Raw genomic sequence first — 20,527 nt, 5'->3', positions numbered from 1 at the left:
AACTGCAAATAAGAGTAAGAAAGGAGTGGACACAGTTTTTGGAAAAGTTTTATTGCATTTGTTTTCCATATGGAAGCATTGACAGAAAAGATGCAGCATTCACATTATGTCTGAAGTGAGACAGATTCATTCACCTTTCTCTACCCCTGATATCTCTACCTTCCCTCATGGCTTTGAGTCAGTCTAAGAGGTCATTTGCCAAAATATTTTTTTTCTCCAAAAGTGGAAACAAAAGTTACATGAGAATCCATGGACACAGCTTATTTACAGATTTCCTTCATTTATGATTGTTTGATGGGTCCTGTTGGCAGTTATGCTAATCACTCCTTTTCAAAACAATCCAAAAAACATTCAATAAAATCCCTGCTTTGATACAAACATGTTAGTTTTTTGAGTCGCATGAGATTGTTTTTACCCGCTTTTGTTTTCAGTGGAATGCCCTCTGCCCCTCTCGCTTTCAACTGATTACTGCACATAGTTAACAATCCACACAATTCATGACACCAGGCATGCATACTCCTTAACACTGACATTTCCCAACTAAAAATATATGAAGAAATTTACAAAGCTCTAATGAGGGGCAATGCTAGGAATGGAAAATTAACCGGTATCTGCTCTAGTATACCTACACAAGCCCTATGTTTTTTTATGGCAATTTGTCATGTTTCTGGGCATTCATGCCTGTTCTACACATCAATACTTTTTAGTAGGTTTTGTTCTAACAATTCATTTACCAAGACAAACAAGATAATCCTTCTATCCTAACCATTTTAAAATGAGATCTCTTTCCTGAAAAGGTAAGGCATTTCATCCAGCAAGTTTTCCAAAGCTACCATGTTTTTCCTAGAAGGGCAACACTTCCTGCTTACAAGGGAGGGAATGCACAAAATAATGCCAGAAAGATGGAATCAATATTGTAGCTGGAAGAAAAAGTAAAAGGTGGCACTGGCAACATTTGTTTTAAATACTTTAACTGTATGGGACCACCATATTAAATGGCTCCTTTGTAGGGTCACACGCACATCTTGCACCTTTCAGTAATTGAAGTGTCTGTTTCCCAGTTCAAGTCGTCTTATAAAAGAGCCCCAGTGCTGACTTAAGAGCAGCAAGCTCCATGAGGAGATCCAAAGTTGTCTATAGAAGATGGCACTGTTGGCACTTGTGTGTCATCCACAGGTGTCAGAGTCATGAGACCGCATGAAAATCTACTCAGAAGAGGTGGGCCCAACAGGGAAAGAGGATCCCCTTCATATTAGTTATGCCATACAGAAAGCAGATAGAAACAAAGGCCAGTAAAGTTAACAAGTTAAAAAAAAAAAAAGCAGCAGCAGCTTCAGCCAGAGATACAGAGTTATCTAAAGATATAGAATTACAGGGCTTTTTTTTCTCTGCAATCAGCCATTTAGTAGATGTAAAAAAAAAGTTTGTTTTGTTTTGCTTTCTGTTTCAAACATTCATGTAAAATAGAGAACAGTAGTGCTGTACTGTGATTTTATTTTAGTGGAAATGCTGGTCAAGAATTCTTCAGACCACATATTGGTATGGGTCTGCTTTTCCTTGGTCTGGAGTAGCGAATGGACTAAGCCATGCTATAGAGAACGGATGGCCAAATACTGCTTTCATGTTCATCCATTTTGTTTTTTTAGCCCATCTTCTCTCTTCCTTTTTCAATTGCTCAATTCCCTGAAAACAGAAATATCACATTTTCAGTCAAGCACTTAATTTTTGTGGTTCTGGCTCTGGGGAAAAAAATTTCTTAAAGTCACCCCTTATCACCAGGATGAAGTATGAAAATACAAAGATACACCTTCCCTTTTTTAAAGGGGGGAGCAGGGGACTGGGGGAGGGGAAGAAATATTCCTTCAAAATGACAATTATTTTTATTTTTGACCAAGTTTAGAAATTAAGCCTTTAAAAAAAAACAACCCCCCCCAAAACAACACCCTCCAACTGTCATGGATGCTTTACTTTTATTCAAACATACTATACTTTTCTTGGCTGAAAGCATTGTGATGAAACGGATGGGAAAGTTTTGTAGGAAACCATTCAGTTTGCAGACAAAAAAACCCAAGATAATCCCTAGAATGCTCCCAGATTCACCAAGCAAGTTCAGCAAGTGTCCATGGCTCAGCATGGTTGAACTTACCTAGTGCCTCTTCATGTTTCATTAAAAATTGCTGCCCAAACATGCATAGGCTGACAGCAGGGAGAAAATAAACTGATCTGAGAGAAAGGCTGGATATTGTTTTAGTAAAGGTTAGAGGGAGAGCAAAACTAGATCATCAAGCAGTCAGTTGAAGTATTCCTTAAGACAGTAAATCACTTAAAAACAAAAAACCCAACCTCTTATTATCTGCATCCATACAGTAAGGAGTTAAGCCAAGCATCGCTGTTATAAAAGCAAAATTAAATACAGTCAGTAGAATGCATTATTTCTTGACCCCAGACATCTTGAACGGGTAAACAACTCCATTGTTTGATTTAAAGCTTCCCATTAAGATTAGCTGCTGTTTGTCAATATATGCACCTCAGTACAGATCATGCTTCTGTTGTGAACTCCAGGTCCTGGAAGTTAGGTGAAAGCAGCACACCCAGCTCCAAGAGAGAATAAGCAATTTGCACTGCTGGTTCCTGATGACAGCTCCACAAATAACAAAAAAGCAAAGTATCAGGCTCTACAAGGAGTTCAATTTCCCCACCGAGAGACAGAGGCTGTGTGGTACATGTAGCAGGGTGAGGGGTGGGGGAAATGCCCCTTGAAGTGCAAGGCAAAACAGAACAATCCATCCCACGCCATTTTTAACAGAACTTCAATGCTAAGGGTTCCTCAGAGCAAGGATCACATGACATATAGACACAGATAGTTTAATGCCAGCAAATAGGGACAGGTAGTACTGCTGATACAGAAAATTCCAAATAAGTAAAAGTTCTGCCTTTAACATTTGGGAGTTTTTATTTAATTCATATTTAGGTAGCAAGATAAGTGACAGCTTCTATGGATGCCCAGCACTTGTCAGGCATTTTTATGGTGCAGAACTGCAGAAGCTACATTTGAAAATACTGACCTATCTTTGTTAAAAATTCAGAAGTAACTTCAGACGTTGTCATTAGTTTGCTGAAAAGCTGATGAATAATAGCCTAGCAGGAGCCTGTTGTTCTGTATTGGCCTCATCCAACAGGAAATATCTGTAGCCTTCCCTGGACAAGTAGATCTGTCCAAGCATACATCCTAAAACAGGGGTTTTCAACCTTTTTTGGTTGGGGTACCCCCTGCAGTCAGTCAAGAAGCATGGAGTCCCCCAACAGCCAATTGATGGGGGGCTGCGTGGTGCACAGCAGTGAAACCAGAAGTGCTGCTGGCAAAACTGCAAGTGCCGCCGGTTGAAAACCCCTGTCCTAAAACATCAGTGCCATTAGCTTCCAAGTTAAGCAGCTCTGAACCAAGGGTCATGAATGGCAAATGCTTTTTCACTGTCCAGCGTGTCAAATTCTAACTCCCTATAGACAGTCAACATTACATATGTTAGTTAGATATTGATCAGTCTGGAACTAGAATGAATATATACATACAAATGCACATACACATTCATTCTACCTCCAGACTGGTCAATATCTAACTAACAAGAGCAAGTAACTTACCCATCAACATACATATTTGCATTCCCTTTAAGGTTATCAATTCTTCCAACATACCCAGTAAATTGACATTTGGAAAGTTATTTCACTTTAGGATGAGACTGGCCTTCTGTTCAGCTATCAGAGATTCCCCAAGCATATCTGGTAAAGTCTAACTCTGTTCTAAAGGGTAGAAGTGACTAAGAGTCAGAGTCTCCACCTCTGAAAAGAACACGGTGCATCCTCTGGGGAGTGACTCCAAAGCCTTTGAATAACATCTTGCTGCCTTAAAATCTGGAATTACTTTTACCACTTTGCAGCTCAGAATAAAAGCTGAGATTCTACATCACAGGATATTGCAGAGGCTTCTCCTCCCCACCGGGTCTGCCCCAAGAGAGCTCCTGAATGGGTAAATATTTCAGAAAAACCTAAACTGAAGATTCACAAAAACAAAACTCTCCTCCCCGCTACCTCCCTAGCTTTATCTTTGCTTTTCAGCACATGAAGCTGTATACATCATGAGATGCTACATAGAGGAATCTTAAAAGATCTTAGCAGTTGGCAGCAAGCACTGCAGAGTCTGTTGTGTAAGAGATGCTCCATCCCAGAGGTGAACTGCTCTGCAGAGTAATCTAGTTATTTATGCTTCTTAAAATAAAAGTTTCAATCACTGGTATGGTAGATGGAACAACTTCCCACTCCCCCAGTTCTTATACCAGCCCTTTAGAGCGTGCACTCAGTCACTGTGTCACCTCAATATGTTATTTTTGACCTTTGCTCAAAGAATGCACTAGAGCAGCGAAGCAGAACCACGCGGCATTCCACGGCTCTTTCCACTGTGGGAAGAGGAGAAAGGAGACATCACAAAGCACTCACCGTTTCATCAGTGCAGATGGAGTGTACCTGGGTCCCGAACATGACAGATGTGAAAATGAGAAACAGAAGTGCCTCAAAACACAAGAGGATGAGAAGGATCACTGTCGTTGGTGGAGAGAAGGAACTGCATTCTGTGAAAAAACATGATAAAATAATAAACACTCCAAAAAAATAAAGAACCGGGGGAAAAAGCCCACAACACTGCTACAAGCACTTACCACTTAATGGCAAATTCTGGTGGAAATGCTGGGATTACGTATCAGATTAGGAAGTGCTGGCTGGATAGGAAAATTTAATTTATAACCAATTATCAATATAAGAAAAGGAAATAGCTATCATATGCAAAGGGGTATGGAGAGGCTATGATATTCCTGTGCATGTGGGACACTGAGATCATTACTACTGTTGGTCTAAAGGGGGAAAAAAGCTATGCTGCAACATGTAGGATACATAGCCAGTTCTAACCTCTTGCATTTTATAAATAGAGAATTTATGATAACATTTGTTATGATGATAAAAAGTCTATTAGAACCTCAGTCTATTGATCAGGAAACAGGAGAAAAGGGGAACACTGCTTCTGTAGTGACATTGTAAGCAGCACAGCACACATTTTACTCTACTTTTTGAGACAGAGGTAAACTTGTTTCTTTCAAGTTTACCCCCTTTTTCTCTTTAGGTCTACCTATACTGCAACATTACTTCAAGGTTAAACAGAGGGTTTAAAAGGGTTGTCAAGGGTGGCTATGAAGGTGAAAGGTGAGGTAATAAAAGTGGTATAAGACAACAAGTACAATATTTAATTACTCACTTATTAATTCATTCAAAGAGTCTCAGAGTTCTGTGAAACCCAATAATAAGAACTTCTTAAAAACAAATGTCTTCTCCCAGAAATCCCCCTAATCAACACTGCCCCAAATAGGGATTCTAAATTTAATCAGGCACTTAATAGCTATAGGCCAGTACCAAGATAAGATGGGGGTCCCATTGCATGTGGGACAAGGATAGCAGTAACAACAGCTCAGGTTTAGCTCTCGGAGGCTTTCTGCCAGGGTCCTGTTCTCAGCTCCTGACCACTGTTGGCAGGTTACAGAGAATAAACTTTTTTATTTTTACCACTACGTCTTCAGAGTCTGAATACTTTTGTGGGGAAAAAATCCCCCTCCTTTCTTCTTTCACAGTCTCTCTCTGGTTAGTGTGGACCGAGACAATTTGTCAAGCAAATGCAGAGTGAAACTGTTATGGAGCTGCAAAGTTGCAATGCATCAGCTCAAATTCTACTCACATCTGAAAGGTTTCCTTCACAGTTCTGTGGACCGAACCCGCAATTACTTAAATGTGAAGCTTACATTCTTAAAATAGTAGGATCGTGCTCCTTCACAGCAAGTCCAGACACCCAGATGGAATAGAAAATTTTACAGTGGAGGAGTGGGTGTTACCAATATTTCCTCTAGTTCTCTTTTAAAGAAATAAAATCCACCCATTGTGGATTAAGCCTAATCGTTTGAGGTGGGTGCACATATCAACTTTTCTAGTGATTTTTTTTCCAGTGGGGAGGTATTGTTTGAACTCACAAGGATGGAATTTTAGGTCTGAGCCAATAAAACAACTTTAGCCTTTCACAACTTCTATTGAACTAAGAGAGCAAACATTTTCTCTCTCTTGGCATACAGGAAAATCAGTGCCATTTTCAAGTCAACCCTGTTCTTTTTTAAAATGCACACATCAGCCAGCCACAGCCCCTAGACTTCACCTTTTGGGACAGAATTTATTACTCCACAGCTGGAACTTTAATATTCCAAGAACGACCATAAAAATAAAAGAAGCACCCATATTAACTGTACAACAGCATGTTCTTGTAACTAGCTGTAAAAGAGGATGCCCTTCGCTTTACTCTATAATGTTTTCTTCACAGATTAACTAGGTATCTGGAAAGAACATTTTATCCATACTCACTTGTCCAGTCTTCTTCAAAGCAATACAGAAAGTGAAATCCCACCATGATGAGGGCATGCAGGGAAATCAGTGCTATATACATCTGAAAATACAACGTATTTATGGAGCAAAGCTGTAGAAAGAAATCACTTAAACTACCAAAATATACATCATGCAGAAGAATAAGTCACCTTTAAAAAGTTAAGGTGGCTAAGTCAAACACTCTCAAGTTAGGAAAAAACAAGTTATGTAGCTTGCACAAACTTACTCTGGGCCCCTTGTGCTATATACAAATGATGAAGTCTTTAATTGCCTAATGATGCAAAATAATACGAAGCTCAGATATAGCCCTTTTTCATTTGCAAATCTCAACGTGCTTTATAAAGAAAAGAAATAAGTTATCCCCATTTTACAAAGGCAAAGAGAACTGAAGGGACTTGCCCATGGTCACCTAGCAACAGACCAATGGCACATTTGGAAATAAAACTCAACTCTCCCAAATCCCAGTCTGTTGAGCAAGCATTAGGCAACAGTGCCTATACTACACTACGCCTACTATCTACAGAGTATATGCAAAGACCGGCTAGATTTGCTGGTTTTTGTAGGGAGAGCCAATGTACACCGCCAGCGTCAGACCAACCCTCTACCAAATTTCAGCTTGCTCAAAGCAAGAAATCAGAACTTAACACAAGAGTTGCAAGAATTATTAAAATGTGGAGATGGAGTTATTTGTCACTGATCTGGTTCTGCGAAGTAGCTAACCCATTTTCACTATAAAAATATTGCTCTGGGGCACACACTTGCCCAACTGTGGCAAACTAATAAAGGACCTTCTCATGAAAAAGACTTGAACAATGTTAACTACCAATGTTGCTACCCATGCCCCCTCTCATATACAGACATCTATAGAAACAATTTTCTTCACGAAAGCTTATGCAGCCCTGATTCAGTTAGTCTATAAAGTGAATCCCTACCCTGTCTTCCATCTATACAAAGACATGATTAGGAGATGCTTTCTTAGGGTGCTCCAGACCATGACAAATATGAGCAGCTACTCAGAAGAAACAAACATCTCTCAGTGAACTCCTCCTGAGTTCACAGACAGGAATGAACAGAACTTGCTTTTTGCTGATTCTTCAACCAGATTAGGCATTTAATATGTGGTTCACCTGGAAATACAGACCTGTCAAGTTTAACTGAACCTGAAATCCAAAATGCCATATTCAAGATGAGCCAGCAGGCAACACTACTCCACTCCAATTATTAAGGAGAGATTTATTTAATTTTCCCTCCCCCCCTCCCTCCTACGACTGGTAGGCAAGACTAGCCAAGATGGAGTACTATGCGCCCAGTGGGAAAGCACCCAGAAGAATTTTTTTTTCCCTAACCAAACTAAAGGTTTGGGTGGTGGTGAGCTGGAGCAGCTGCTAGGACAGCCCAGGTGGTGCCCATCCTGTGCCAGCCACAGTGGACAGGAGGGGAAGCCCAGCCTGGGCACAGCATGGCTCTCGAGGTCACTGCACCACCCCGGCTATGTCAGCAGCAGGGAGAGCCACCTACACCCCAGAAGGAAGGAGAGATACCCCCTTGCTTTGACTCCCTTTCAGCAAATAACCCTATGGTCCTAATCCATGTGGGCACTAATGATGCAGCCAGAAGCCCTGATCACCTGATGGCAGACTACCATGCTCTGAGGGGCATGCTGAAGGAGATAAGGGCACAGGTGGTATTCTCTTCTGTCCTACCAGTGAGCGGACGTGGAAGATGACACGAGACCTGCATCAGGTCTTAAGTCAGCTCACGGAGGTTGTTAGGTCAAAGGATGTGGTCATCATGGGTGACCTGAACTTTCCAGACATCTGCTGGGAAGAGCAGTCAGCCAGGTCTGACCGCTCACATAGGTTCCTAGCTGAGATACAGGCCCTCCATCTAACCCAGGAGGTGCACAGCCCCACCAGGGGAGACATCTTGTTGGACCTGGTGCTGGCCACAGGCGACGACCTGGTGAGGGGTCTGCGGGTGCTCGACCACCTGGGTGACAGTGATCATCGCCTGCTGGAATTCACCATCCAGCGCAAGGTGGCAAACGCCTGCAGCAAGGCAGCAGCCCTGGACTTCAAGAGGGCAGATTTCAATGAGGTGAGGAGAATAGTTGGGGAGGCACTGAGGTCCTGGAGGGGTGGGGAGTCGGGTGTCCAGGAAGAGTGGTCGTTCCTTAAGGAGACAATCCTCCAAGCCAAAAGGGAGGTAATCCCAACATGGATCAAAGGGGGCAAGAGGGCACAAAAGCCCCCACGGCTCACCAAAAGCATACAGGAACGTCTCCTAGCTAAAAAGCAGACGTACACCTAACGGAAGGGAGGGGCCATCATCAGGTAGGACTATACCTCGGTTGCTCGGGGCTATAGGGGGGCGGTCAGGAAGGCCAAGGCTGAGATGGAACTAGGACTAGCTACCCAGATCAAGGACATCAAGAAGTCCTTTTTTAAATATATAGGGGGTAAAAAGAAGGTACCGGGTAACATGGGCCCTCTGCAGGGCACACTAGGAAATCTGGTCGTCGCACCAGACAGCAAAGCCAACCTATTTAACAATTTCTTTGCCTCCATTTTTCTGAGCAGGGACCAGGTCACCGCCCCCGCAGGACCACCGCAGGTCCCAGGGGAGGCGCACCCAGGCCTAGGGTCAGTGAGGATCTAGTCAAGGAACTTCTGGAAGGACTGGACATATTTAAATCAGCTGGTCCTGATGATCTCCATCCCAGAGTGCTGAGGGAATTGGCAGAGGTCATTGCGAGACCCCTGGCATGGCTTTACGAGCACTCATGGTGCTCTGGCGTGGTGCCAGAGGACTGGAAAAGGGCCACTGTGGTCCCCATTTTCAAAAAAGGGAGGAAGGAGGATCCAGGAAACTATAGGCCAGTTAGTCTTACCTCGATCCTGGGTAAGCTTTTTGAAAGAATTATCCTGGCGCATGTCTGCGAGGGGCCAGCAGGGAGATTATGCTTAGGGGCAACCAACATGGGTTCATTAGAGGCAGGTCCTGTCAGACCAACCTGGTGGGCCCCTATGACCAGGTCACAAAATCCTTGGATGCAGGGGTAGCAGTGGACGTAGTCTTTCTGGACTTTAGGAAGGCCTTCGACACTGTCTCTCACCCCATTCTCATTAAAAAACTAGGGGATTGTGGCGTTGACACCTACACAGTCAAATGGGTCTCTAGTTGGCTGGAGGGCCGCACCCAGAGAGTGGTGGTAGACGGGTCTTATTCGACCTCGAGGGATGTGGGCAGTGGGGTCCCACAGGACTCGGTCCCTGGGCCCACACTGTTCAACATCTTCATCAGCAACTTGAACGAGGGGGTAAAAAGCACCCTGTTCAAATTTGCAGACAACACTAAGATGTGGGGGGAAGTGGGCACGCTAGAAGGGAGGAATAGGCTGCAATCGGACCTAGACAGGTTACAGGCGCAGGCGGATGAGAACAGGATGGGTTTCAACACTGACAAGTGCAAGGTACTGCACCTGGGGAGGAAGAAGCAGCAGCATACCTACAGGCTGGGGAACTCCCTTCTTGTCTGTGCAGAGGCAGAAAAGGATCTTGGAGTCATTATTGATGCCAAAATGAACATGGGCTGACAGCGTGGGTATGCAGTCAGGAAGGCCAACTGTACCTTGTCATGCATCCACAGATGCATCTCAAGCAGGTCCAAGGAGGTGATCCTCCCCCTCTATGCGGCACTGGTCAGGCCGCAGTTGGAGTACTGCGTCCAGTTCTGGGCGCCGCACCTCAGGAGGGATGTGGACAACATGGAGAGGGTCCAGAGGAGGGCCACCCACATGATCGGGGTCAGTAGGGCAGGCCCTACGAGGACAGGCTAAGGGACCTGAACCTGTTCAGCCTCCACAAGAGAAGGCTGAGGGGGGATCTAACGGCTGTTTACAAGCTGGTCAGGGGGGACCAGCAGGCATTGGGGGAGTCCCTGTTCCCCCGAGCACTACCAAGAGTGACAAGGAATAACGGTCACAAGCTGGCAGAGGGTAGCTTTAGGCTAGATATCAGGAGGCGCTACTTCACAGTCAGGGCAGCTAGGATCTGGAACCAACTTCCAGAAGTGGTGCTGGCTCCTACCCTGGGCGTCTTTAAGAGGAGGCTGGATGAACACCTTGCTGGGGTCGTTTGACCCCGGTACCCTTTCCTGCCATGGTTGGACTTGATGATCTGCTCAGGTCCCTTTTGACCCTACCAACTATGAAACTATAAATATATTTTAGGCCAGAGCTGTCAAACTTGTATCAGGCCTATGGACACCCCTCCTCTCCACACCTGATCCAGTGCATGCAGTGCCTGTCCCAGGACCCGCATCCTGGCACCGCATGCAGCGTGGGTCCCAGACTGGCTGCAGTGGGCACAACTTGCAGTGTGAATCCCAGACCAGTCAGAATGGATGCTGCGTGGGCACCAGAGTGGGCACCACATATGGCTGACTACCAGACCAACAGGGGTAGGTGCTGCATGTAGCATGTGTCCCAAGCCCTGTGCATGGGGCTTGTCTGGTGGCCTGTGGGTCAACTCATGTCCAGGTGCAGCACTGGGGCATAGATGTTGGAACTCCCTAGGCTGAATCTTTGACACCCCTTTTCTAGGCCAATTATGCCCAAATATGTTGGTTTATGTTATATATTTCTTAAATTGGTGCAAAGCAAACTGACAGAACATCAAGTGCACATTCTGCAGTATGGGATCCCCTGCTCCAGGGAGAGAAATTTGATTAGTTCTGCCTCCAAAAGCCTTATGATAGACCATGCCACCAAAGGGAATTAAAGCATTCATCCACTTATTCTCAAGTCTGATTCAATACTTTTACCCTTCTACTTTGTAATATCATTAACACAGCCATCTTACACTTGCAGGTTTACTATGAGATTACTAAGAAAATGAACTACCCTGGGAGTCAACTGTGCAGCCTTAACATTCCCTGGATTTGATCCAGGGAGATTTGCCATTGATTTCAACACAGCCTAGATTTCATCCTTGGTAGAGAAATAATACAGTCAAGTTGGCTCTCCTCCTTCCCCTTTTTTGTTCTCAACACCACAGACACAACGCAAAATGAAAATCAGAAACATTTCCTCATTTTCTGAGTGCTGACACTGGCTACCTGAATGAAGAATCTTGGTAAACCTCACCAAAAAGGGTTCTTTCCAGTGTTTCAGAGATGTATTAGCTGATCCCATCATTATTTTTTGTATTACAACAGAGCCTAGGAACCCTAGTCACCGATCAAGACACTTTTGCCTAGCATCTAGCACAACATAGAACAAGAAGGTGGTACCTACCCAAAAAAAAGCTTACTAAGATTTCTATTATTGTTATGGTGCATTCTGCAATATATATGCTTACTACTACTATGCTAACTAAATCTAGACCATTAAAAAAGCTAACATGGCAAAGTACCCTTTGTGTTAACTTATTCCTAATCATTTGTTATGCTTACTTTCTAATAAACAAAATGATTTCATCAGGATTATTTCCTTGTAATGCAATTTCATCAAAAACCTACTTTTGCACATCTGTTTAATAAGCATACTTGAAATTTCATTGTCTCTGATTAGACAACAGAACGATTCACTCCATAAACCACTTACTGTAAACAGTACAAAGTACTTCTGGTTGTTCTCTCCTACACAGTTGTTAACCCATGGACAGTGGTGATCCATTTTTCGAATACACCTCTTGCAAACACTGGAAGATGAAAAAGGAATCAGAGGTAAAATCTGAATGTAAAAATTTAGAAGTGCCCACTGGCCAACAGGTAAGGTTTGGTTTTCTGTGTCTACTGAATCTGCTCAAAATCAACTATTATTCCAAATATCAGTTGTACAAAAAGTTGTCTCTCCTGTAGGCACCTGAATAACAGGTTATCAAGCACGATGTATTAATGTAGTACTCGACTTGGAAACTCTATAACTTAGAGATTAAATACTACAATTAAACAAATGAAATTAAATTAAATCTAGTCTAGATTTGAATACTATTAGAAATCCATTAATCTATTTTAAGAAGTTCAATTATTTAATAAAATATATTTGGTGAAAAAATATTTTTGAAAAAATGAAAATTCAGATTTAACATTAGGAAAGATTCTTGACAGTGAAGTCACACAGCAGACTAAACTACCAATGTCTACTATTGAGCCACTATCCCAAAAATATTCAAGATAAAATTAGAATTAAAGCATTTAGCAAAAAAGCATTTACAAATACATCTGTAAGAACTCTAATCTCAAATTCTATGAATGTATATTGTGTTTAGCATCCACACTTAAAAGATTATTAGTTTACTTTAACATACTTGAATACCACTCTTAGCTTGTCACCCTCTTCCATTTCAGGATGCATTTTAAAACTGTAACTAGCATCATGGGAGAGTAAAAGGGGGTGAGAATCCTTTTATCCTATGAAAAAGGAAGAAGAAAGGCTGTCTCCTGATGCCCAAGTGCACCTAACTATCATTACAGAACAACCTTAAATGGATTTAAATAAGAAAAACCAAGGGTTCTCTTTCTTTCTTTTGCTTCCTATGACAAATAAACCACTCAAAAGAAACAAACCACAAAAAGATGCTGAATCAAAATATAAACACAGTATTGCAAGCACGTACTGATAAATAATAAATAATACCCTTGTTTTGAAGCTGTCTGGCCCTACAGCTTGGAAGGGAGGAGTCTTCAAGGAAAAGCAGCAGTGTGCCCAAGACACAAAGGAGACAATGAAGGCCCTGATCAGGACCATGATGAGGCACACCCTTGTTCTCATGCTTTTCCCTCCTGCCTTGAGCTAGATCTCCCTATTTAATATTTGTCCTGTGGTGAATGACTACTGCTAACAAGCAGCCTCACATTAAAGGAAGAGACTAAAAATGACTGTTATCCAGGTACCTATAGGGGAGATATGGCTTTAGAATTACTAGTCTGGTGATTATGGCCTGAGCATAGCAACTGCTTACAGTAACTACAAGGTGAGACACTGAAAGAATTCATTTTGCTCCAGCTTATTTTCTTTTACACGCTTGTTGGCCCACTTCTACAGACTCTGCTAGGGGATGTTTGCCAGAGCTACCCCTTCTGGGTCTTGGATCCCTTGATAAGCAAGGGCATACACCACAGCAGAAATCAGTACCCCAAACCCATGCCAATCCACAAAATGTCAGAGAAAGATGATGACTAGCTGCAGCACCAAGGGAGAAACCAAGAGAGGGAAGAAGTCCCACCAGAGAAAATACCTGGAGCAGCCAGGATAAGAAGGGAGTGTCACAGAAGCCTCTGCCTCCATCACAGGCATGAACTGCAGCTTAAAGGATAACATCACTTGTAAGAGTCAGAGGAGGATGGGAAAAGACAGCTGGTGCTGGAGAAGCTGGGCCCTCCTTGCATGAGCCAAGAATGGACGAGGCAAAGATTGACAGACAACAGATACTCTCCACATTCAGACCCTCCAGGGCAGCTAGACCAACAGGGAGCAAGGTGAGGAGGCAGGAGCCGACTGCCAGAAGGCATAGTTGGGCACAATAATCTCGCAAAGGCATGTGAATGGCTGGAGCTCTAGTCTCAGGCATGTGGTCACTAACACCCCTACTGCTGTGCATATGTACACCCCTGCTGTCTGGAAGACCCACACATAAAACAACAGGAAAGGACTTATTTACTTATTAAGGGCTCCCACTGACTTCAATGAGCATGGGACTGGGTCTTAGAACAAGAACTGCTCTCAAACCTCCCTAAAGCCTATGACGAAATACATGGAGAAGAAGGTTTTCCTTAGTAAAAGTTAGCTTTCCTTTCCCTCTGCTGTGAACCACCAAGATCCCATTTTAGATGCACAGCATCATCCATAATTAAAGATATGTCAGACAGGATTTGCAACAGCATTAATAAGTGATAGGCTCCATCACATTGCTTGGGTTGGATCAGCAATGCTTGTTTTGATTGCAATCGTTTTATTTAATGGAGCTCAGAGGGGAAATCTTGCTCAATTTACATTGTAAAAAGCAGAGTGATGAACAAGCTTGTTGGGGATGGCTGAAAAAGATTCCCTTAAAGCTTAAAAAATATATAGGGAGAGGGCTCTCTCTTTGAATCAGCAGCAACTAGAATCCCAAGATAAAAGGCCCTGTAGGCATGTGCTGTTCAGGATGGGAGGTGAAAAAAAGAGTCTGAGCATATATAAGCCACTTTACTGTTTACTGTAAAGAAGCTTAGCTTATTTTACACTAAAATAGGGAAGAATCAAGAGTTTGTGATGCGCTACATACATGTCCTTAGCATTAATTGGTCAGTATGAAGATTTTTTGTCTTAAAGAAAACACAGGAAAATGGACACTATTACCACCAATTTTTTTTGCTATAATTTTGAATTGTTTTATAAGTCAAAGTATGAAGATTAGAATTTTTTTTTAAATGCATGTAGCTTAACTTTAATTTAGTAGTAATAAAGATGACTAATAGAAGCTAAAGCCAGAAGACCCAGTCAGGCCCAGAAAAAAGAAGGACCAAAGACAAATATTTAGTTATTTAATTTTAATTTAATATTTAATTTTATGGACTAATATTCTGATTCTCACCAGCAAGGCATATTTTAACATAGTGTCTTTTAGGCCATGTGTACATGGGATACTCAGGCACATCAATGAACTCACCACACAACTTAACATGTATGTGCTCTCCTTCAGAAGTAAAGTGGCCACAGAGTGCTTTAATAGTTTAATCCTCTTCAAAGGAGGACTCCAACTTCTGGAGAAGCTTTAGAGTCAGGCACCCTTTGCAGTCAGTGGGTATAGACTTCCTTAAGCCCCTCTGAAGTTTCAGCCTGCAACAGCATCTTGGTCCACCAAATGGATGCTTGGTTCTACTAGAGCAGGGGTGGGCAATTATTTCGTGCGGAGGGCTGCTTACTGAGTTTTCGCAAACCATTGAGGGCTGCATGACAGGCAGCCAGGGGCAGATAAATATTAATTTTCTAAATTTTTAGGGGCCCCGCGGGCCGGATAAAATGGCCTGGCGGGGCGCATTCGGCCCGCAGGCCGCATTTTGCCCACCCCTGTACTAGAGCCACATGCCATAAATGCAAGGTACAGAAGCAGTTCAGTGGAAGTAACTGTACCTGCAGTGATGTGCTCTGTCAGGTTTAATGCTACAGCATTTTGGACACTTGTAAACCACCTGTCCAGGCTTCAGCTGTAAACTCTCGATGAATTCCTTTGTGGCATTACCTTTAGGCACAGCACCCTAGAAATTAAAATGGAATATGTCAACACCTACATTCATTAGTAAAACTAAACAGAGCCACAGCTAGATCTTGAGAGGGGGGAAAAAAAGAGAAAGAGAAAAAAAATCCTAATACCAGTAAAGTTTCATGATTTTACTGAACAGAAAAAAATTCTGAAAGGCCATTCTAGTGAGGTCCTACTTAAGATCTGCACTCTGCTTAACATTCACCTGCTTGATTTGATCAGATAGAGCAGGCAACAATTTCTCATGTTAGCAGGTAGCCTTTTAACAAAGCTGTTAAATAATTCAGTCCTCTAGGAATTCCTACCCCATTGTTAACAAGCTTGTCATCTGAAATTTTATCACAGCAAACTGGAGACAGCTAGTATACCTTATATAAGAGTATCTATTTCTCAAGTAATAGTCTGTTAAATGATACAGACAAACATACAGTATTTCTTATTTGTTTTTAAAGTAAGGATTTAAATGGTAAAATTTAAGACCTCCAAAAATAAAACAAGGGAAAAAAATTTTTGCAGGTTGTAAGCGAGTACAATTTTTGAAATCTCCCTCTAAATATAGATCTTTAACACAGCTGATTTATCGTTGCTACAGAAACCTTAATTCTCCAAAGACAAACTCAATATTTGGTGCCTTTATATAACCATAAGTATACTGCAAATCCCCCAAACAACTGTTAAATGTGGAGGTACAGTATGCACTTCCAATAGATATCAATATGTGTATATCTATATCTATCTTGGCTCTTGCATTAAAATGCATACACCTTGTATTAGAAAAAAACAACATTAGAATTTGCTTTTGGAGAAGCAGTCTTTCCTTGAAACACCTGTGCATTTCTATTAGCAGGGAACAGAAATTCTGTACATCAGGAGTTAACAGCAATATTACATAGGGCTCTTATGCAGAAACATATGCTGCACAGAAAAAGACAAACTCTGCCTCGGTTTAAAAGCAAAAAAACCAAACCCAAACCAACCCCCACACATACCACAAGAGGAAAAAAGAAATGCAAGGCCTAAAAACCTATTTATCAGAGATAAGTAGGTAGTGGTTCCTAATAATGGAGGGCACATGCCATCAAGTGTAGCAGGATGTAAAATTGGGAGAAAATAATCTAATCTCTCACTGCAGCAACATTTTCTATTTAATTTTTGTCCCTGCTTCCCCCAAGGCTGTTCACTCCCAGCCTCCCCTCTCAGCCTAAGTTTGTTTTTCCCAGCTTCATTCCACATGTACTTCCTCCTGCCTTGTCATACCTCCCCTTCCCTCTTCTGAAGCTGAACCCTTCATAAAAACCCATAAAAAATAAATCAAGCTATACCCTACATCAAACTAGACCCTACATCACTTACCACATAACTGCTTGCATCAGATCCCTCTCTATACTCTGTAATTGCCTGGTCAAGAGTGTCAAACATAGCCTGCAGGCTGGATCTGACCCATTGACTTGGGTTATCCAGCCAAACACTTTTGCCCTGGTTATGACTGTGGTGTTGGGGCATCCCACAGTGGCAGTCAGAGACCCAGGGAAAGCAGCACAGAGCAGCATGGCAGGCAAAATCCCAGCCACCACAGCCAGAGCTAGGACAGAAGACCCAGCTCAGTAGCTGCAATTGCAGTGGCAAAGCTTCTGACCGCAATGACATGCAAGCTGCCCACATCTCTTGCTCTCCTCACCAGAGCACTACCTGTAACTGCAGGAAACCCCTCCACCACAACAGAGCCCTGGTTCTGGCCATGGTGGCCAGGCTTCTGCCTGCCATGCTGCTGGACCTACCTGTGCCCAGGTGAAAACTAAGGAATTGACTGCAGTTGCAGGAAGCCCCACCACTGCAGCCAAAACTAGGGCTATGGCTGTGGTGGTGGGATATTCCTATGGTGCTACTGGGCAGTAGCCAATGCCCTGCTCTTGCTGGTACCATGAGAAGCCCTGGCTCTGGATGCAATGAAGAGGCTTCTGCCCATGATGCAGACAAAGCTGCCCACATCCTGACAAAAGCCAGGGGTCTGACTGCTGCCATGGGGAAGCCTGACATCCAGGCCAGAAATGCAGCTCTGGCCATGGTTGCAGAGTTTCTGTCTGCAGTGCTGTTTGGGTTGCCAGCATCCCAGCTCTCGCCAGGGTTTTGCCTGACACTGCAGAAAGCCTAGCCATAGGCTGCAGTGACAGGGACTTTGCTTGTAGTGCCGCTGGGACTGTGCCCCAGCTGTCACTAAGGCAGTGGCAGGCAATTATTTTGGGCAGAGGGCTGCTTACTGAGTTTCGGCAAGCCCTCGAGGACCGCATGACAGGCAGCCCAAGGCAGATAAATATTAATTTTCTAAATTTTTCAGGGGCCCCACGGGCCGGATAGAATGGCCTGGTGGGCCACATCCGGCCCCTGGGCCACATTTTGCCCACCCCTGCACTGAGGTGTGGACTGCCACCGGGGGAAGACTCACCATCTGGATTGGGCGACACACAGACACACACACATACACACACACACACACACACACACACACGATGGCTGGGATGCTGGCTGCCGGCTGCCATCATGGAAAGCCCCACCAACAGCAGCACAGGTTCCACGTAAGGCACCAATGGGGCTGACAGCATGAGAGCCAGGGTGCAGCCTGGAGGCACCTGTAAAGGAGGGAATGGGACCCTCCAGCCAGTTTGAGTTTGTCACCCTGGGCCTGTTTACACTATAAACTCTGCTAAAAGGACTGTCTTTTACTCCGTGTTTGTACAGTGCTTAGCAAAACAGATCCCTATTCCCCATTGTTCCTCAAGCAGCAAGATAACACTAATAAGGAAAACAAAAGAATGCTCTCAAAATTTTAACTACATACAAACTACTGTTGTGCTTTATTCACAATTCTGATGGCACCAGCAGTGGTAACCCTGAAACTGTCACATAGACTTATAAAGCAGAAAGAGAATGAAATGAACAGGGCTGCTTCATGGTAACACTGGAACTGCCAAGAATCAGGGCAGTCTCAAGCTACTGTTGCTTCCAGGGGAAAATGTCAGCTAAGCAATAATCACTGAAGTTTTCCTAGTAGGGCATCCACTCAGGGAGCAGGATGTAGGGCAAGGGTGGGCAAAATACAGCCCAGGGGCTGGATGCAGCCCGCCAGGCCATTCTATCTGGCCCGTGGGGCCCCTAAAAAATTTAGAAAATTAATATTTCTCTGTCCTGGGCTGCCTGTCAGGCAGCCCTCAAAGGCTTGCCAAAACTCAGTAAGTGGCCCTCTGCCCAAAATATTTGCCCGCCCCTAGTGTAGGGTAAGGATTAGATTAGAGCCACAGAGACCTTGCCATCTCTACAGAATTCCTAACTCTGACAGAAGAGACAGTAAAGCCTGTTCTCCCTCTATCATGAAGAAAAGATAAAACTGTGAATCTACTAGCCAGAGACTGATCTTAAAAAAGGGGATATTCCTGAATATTGCAAGAGGTTCCTTTCTTCACCGTGGTTCAAAGCTAGCTTAGAATGCAGCCAGACACAGCTTGGAACATTTTTCAAGCCCTGGAAATACATGCCGAAATTATTAGGAGGTTTTAGTGCAGAAGCAGACAAAACAGTTGTTTTAACACATTCCAGTAAATTCAGCTAAGTCACTGATGTGAAAAATGTAGTATGACTTTTTAAACAAAAGCAGCGCGTTATTTCTATGCCCTGTTTTGCTGTAATGAAACTTGCCAAGACAGACAACTGAAACAAGTTCTACCAGATTTCCTGTTTGTCAGCACTTGAAAGGCCACAAACACGAAATCTAGTATGGGCAAGAAAAAAGGACAGCAGAATGTCTCTCTCTCATGTTAAGAGGAAGCTGCCCACACCAGCTTCCTGGGAAGCTAATATTTGGTCTTTTACATTTTACAGAGCAAGACACCAAGTCAGCATACAGTAACAGCAGACCTACTCATCACAATGATACACAGAACTTATTTAAATCTACCATTCACCAGTGGCCCCAATTACTCACATGGTGCAGATGAGAAAAAATGTAGCCTGTTCATCAATAAGTACAACAATATACTTACTGGGTCAGTTAGCATGGCTCGGAAATGTGATGCCAAAGCCAGGAAAGCCAACGTATTGAACAATATCCCATTGATCACGCTATAAACATAGTCTCTTGATGGAACTAACATGACAAGAAGGACTACAAAGTCTGCGTAGAAGACCAGCATCCAGGTAACAACAGCACATGCAATACCACAGCCATCTCTAATAAACCACATTGTTCCCAGGGAACTGTGGCTAGGAGGTGGAACACACTTGTCTGGCTGAAGGTATTCAGGCTTCCTCTCAATATCTCTGAAACGGTGGATTGGGGTAATCATCATAGGTTATAATGTCCATAACTGCATCTGAAAGAGAAGAAATAAAAAGAAGTTAGGAATGAAATTCAAAGCTCCTTTTACATAATGGAATGGGAGATACGTGGGGAAATGCAGACTGATGAAAGGGACCTGAAGGGAGAGAGGGTTAGAGATGGGGTGGGGAAGTGGAGGGAAATCAGTGAACAAGAAAAACTGTTTTGGAGATCATCTTCTTACATTTATAAGAGTGCTTCCCCTTCAGAGGGATCCCAAAGAGCTTTTCAAACTTTACCAAAGGGCTTATCAATTATACACAGGAATTACTTAAGCCACAATTGCAACACATCCACCTTCGGGGAAAAATGCTGCAAGAATTTAAGGGAGCACAACACTGCAGAGCAGTTAGGTAATACCTGGCAGGGACAGTTGGAGAAGCAGTTAAAGCAGGGGCTGCTGCACTGTGGAGGAAACAAGGTGAAAACAGTTGGGTACTGATGG

General features: G+C 43.3%; 1 protein-coding gene across 2 annotated transcripts in view; it reads right to left on the bottom strand.

Annotated features, from left to right (window-relative positions):
• Positions 1–20,527, bottom strand: part of ZDHHC3 (zinc finger DHHC-type containing 3) — a 47,558-nt gene that overhangs the window by 9,095 nt on the left and 17,936 nt on the right. The window contains exons 1-6 of one of the 2 annotated variants that reach the window (XM_025200293.1): positions 19,748–20,077; positions 15,584–15,708; positions 12,071–12,167; positions 6,445–6,526; positions 4,492–4,622; positions 27–1,683 (exon numbers count right to left, since the gene is read on the bottom strand). In XM_025200293.1, coding sequence (XP_025056078.1) covers positions 1,525–1,683; positions 4,492–4,622; positions 6,445–6,526; positions 12,071–12,167; positions 15,584–15,708; positions 19,748–20,053 — 900 coding nt within the window. In that variant the 5' untranslated portion in view covers positions 20,054–20,077 and the 3' untranslated portion in view covers positions 27–1,524. Of the gene's footprint in view, positions 1–26; positions 1,684–4,491; positions 4,623–6,444; positions 6,527–12,070; positions 12,168–15,583; positions 15,709–19,747; positions 20,078–20,527 lie in introns of those variants that run through there. The other variant, XM_025200292.1, reaches the window with a different exon arrangement.

This window comes from Alligator sinensis, unplaced genomic scaffold, assembly GCF_000455745.1.
Source record: "Alligator sinensis unplaced genomic scaffold, ASM45574v1 scaffold54_1, whole genome shotgun sequence".
Classification (NCBI taxonomy): domain Eukaryota; kingdom Metazoa; phylum Chordata; order Crocodylia; family Alligatoridae; genus Alligator; species Alligator sinensis.
This window is presented reverse-complemented; position numbering and strand designations above follow the sequence as displayed.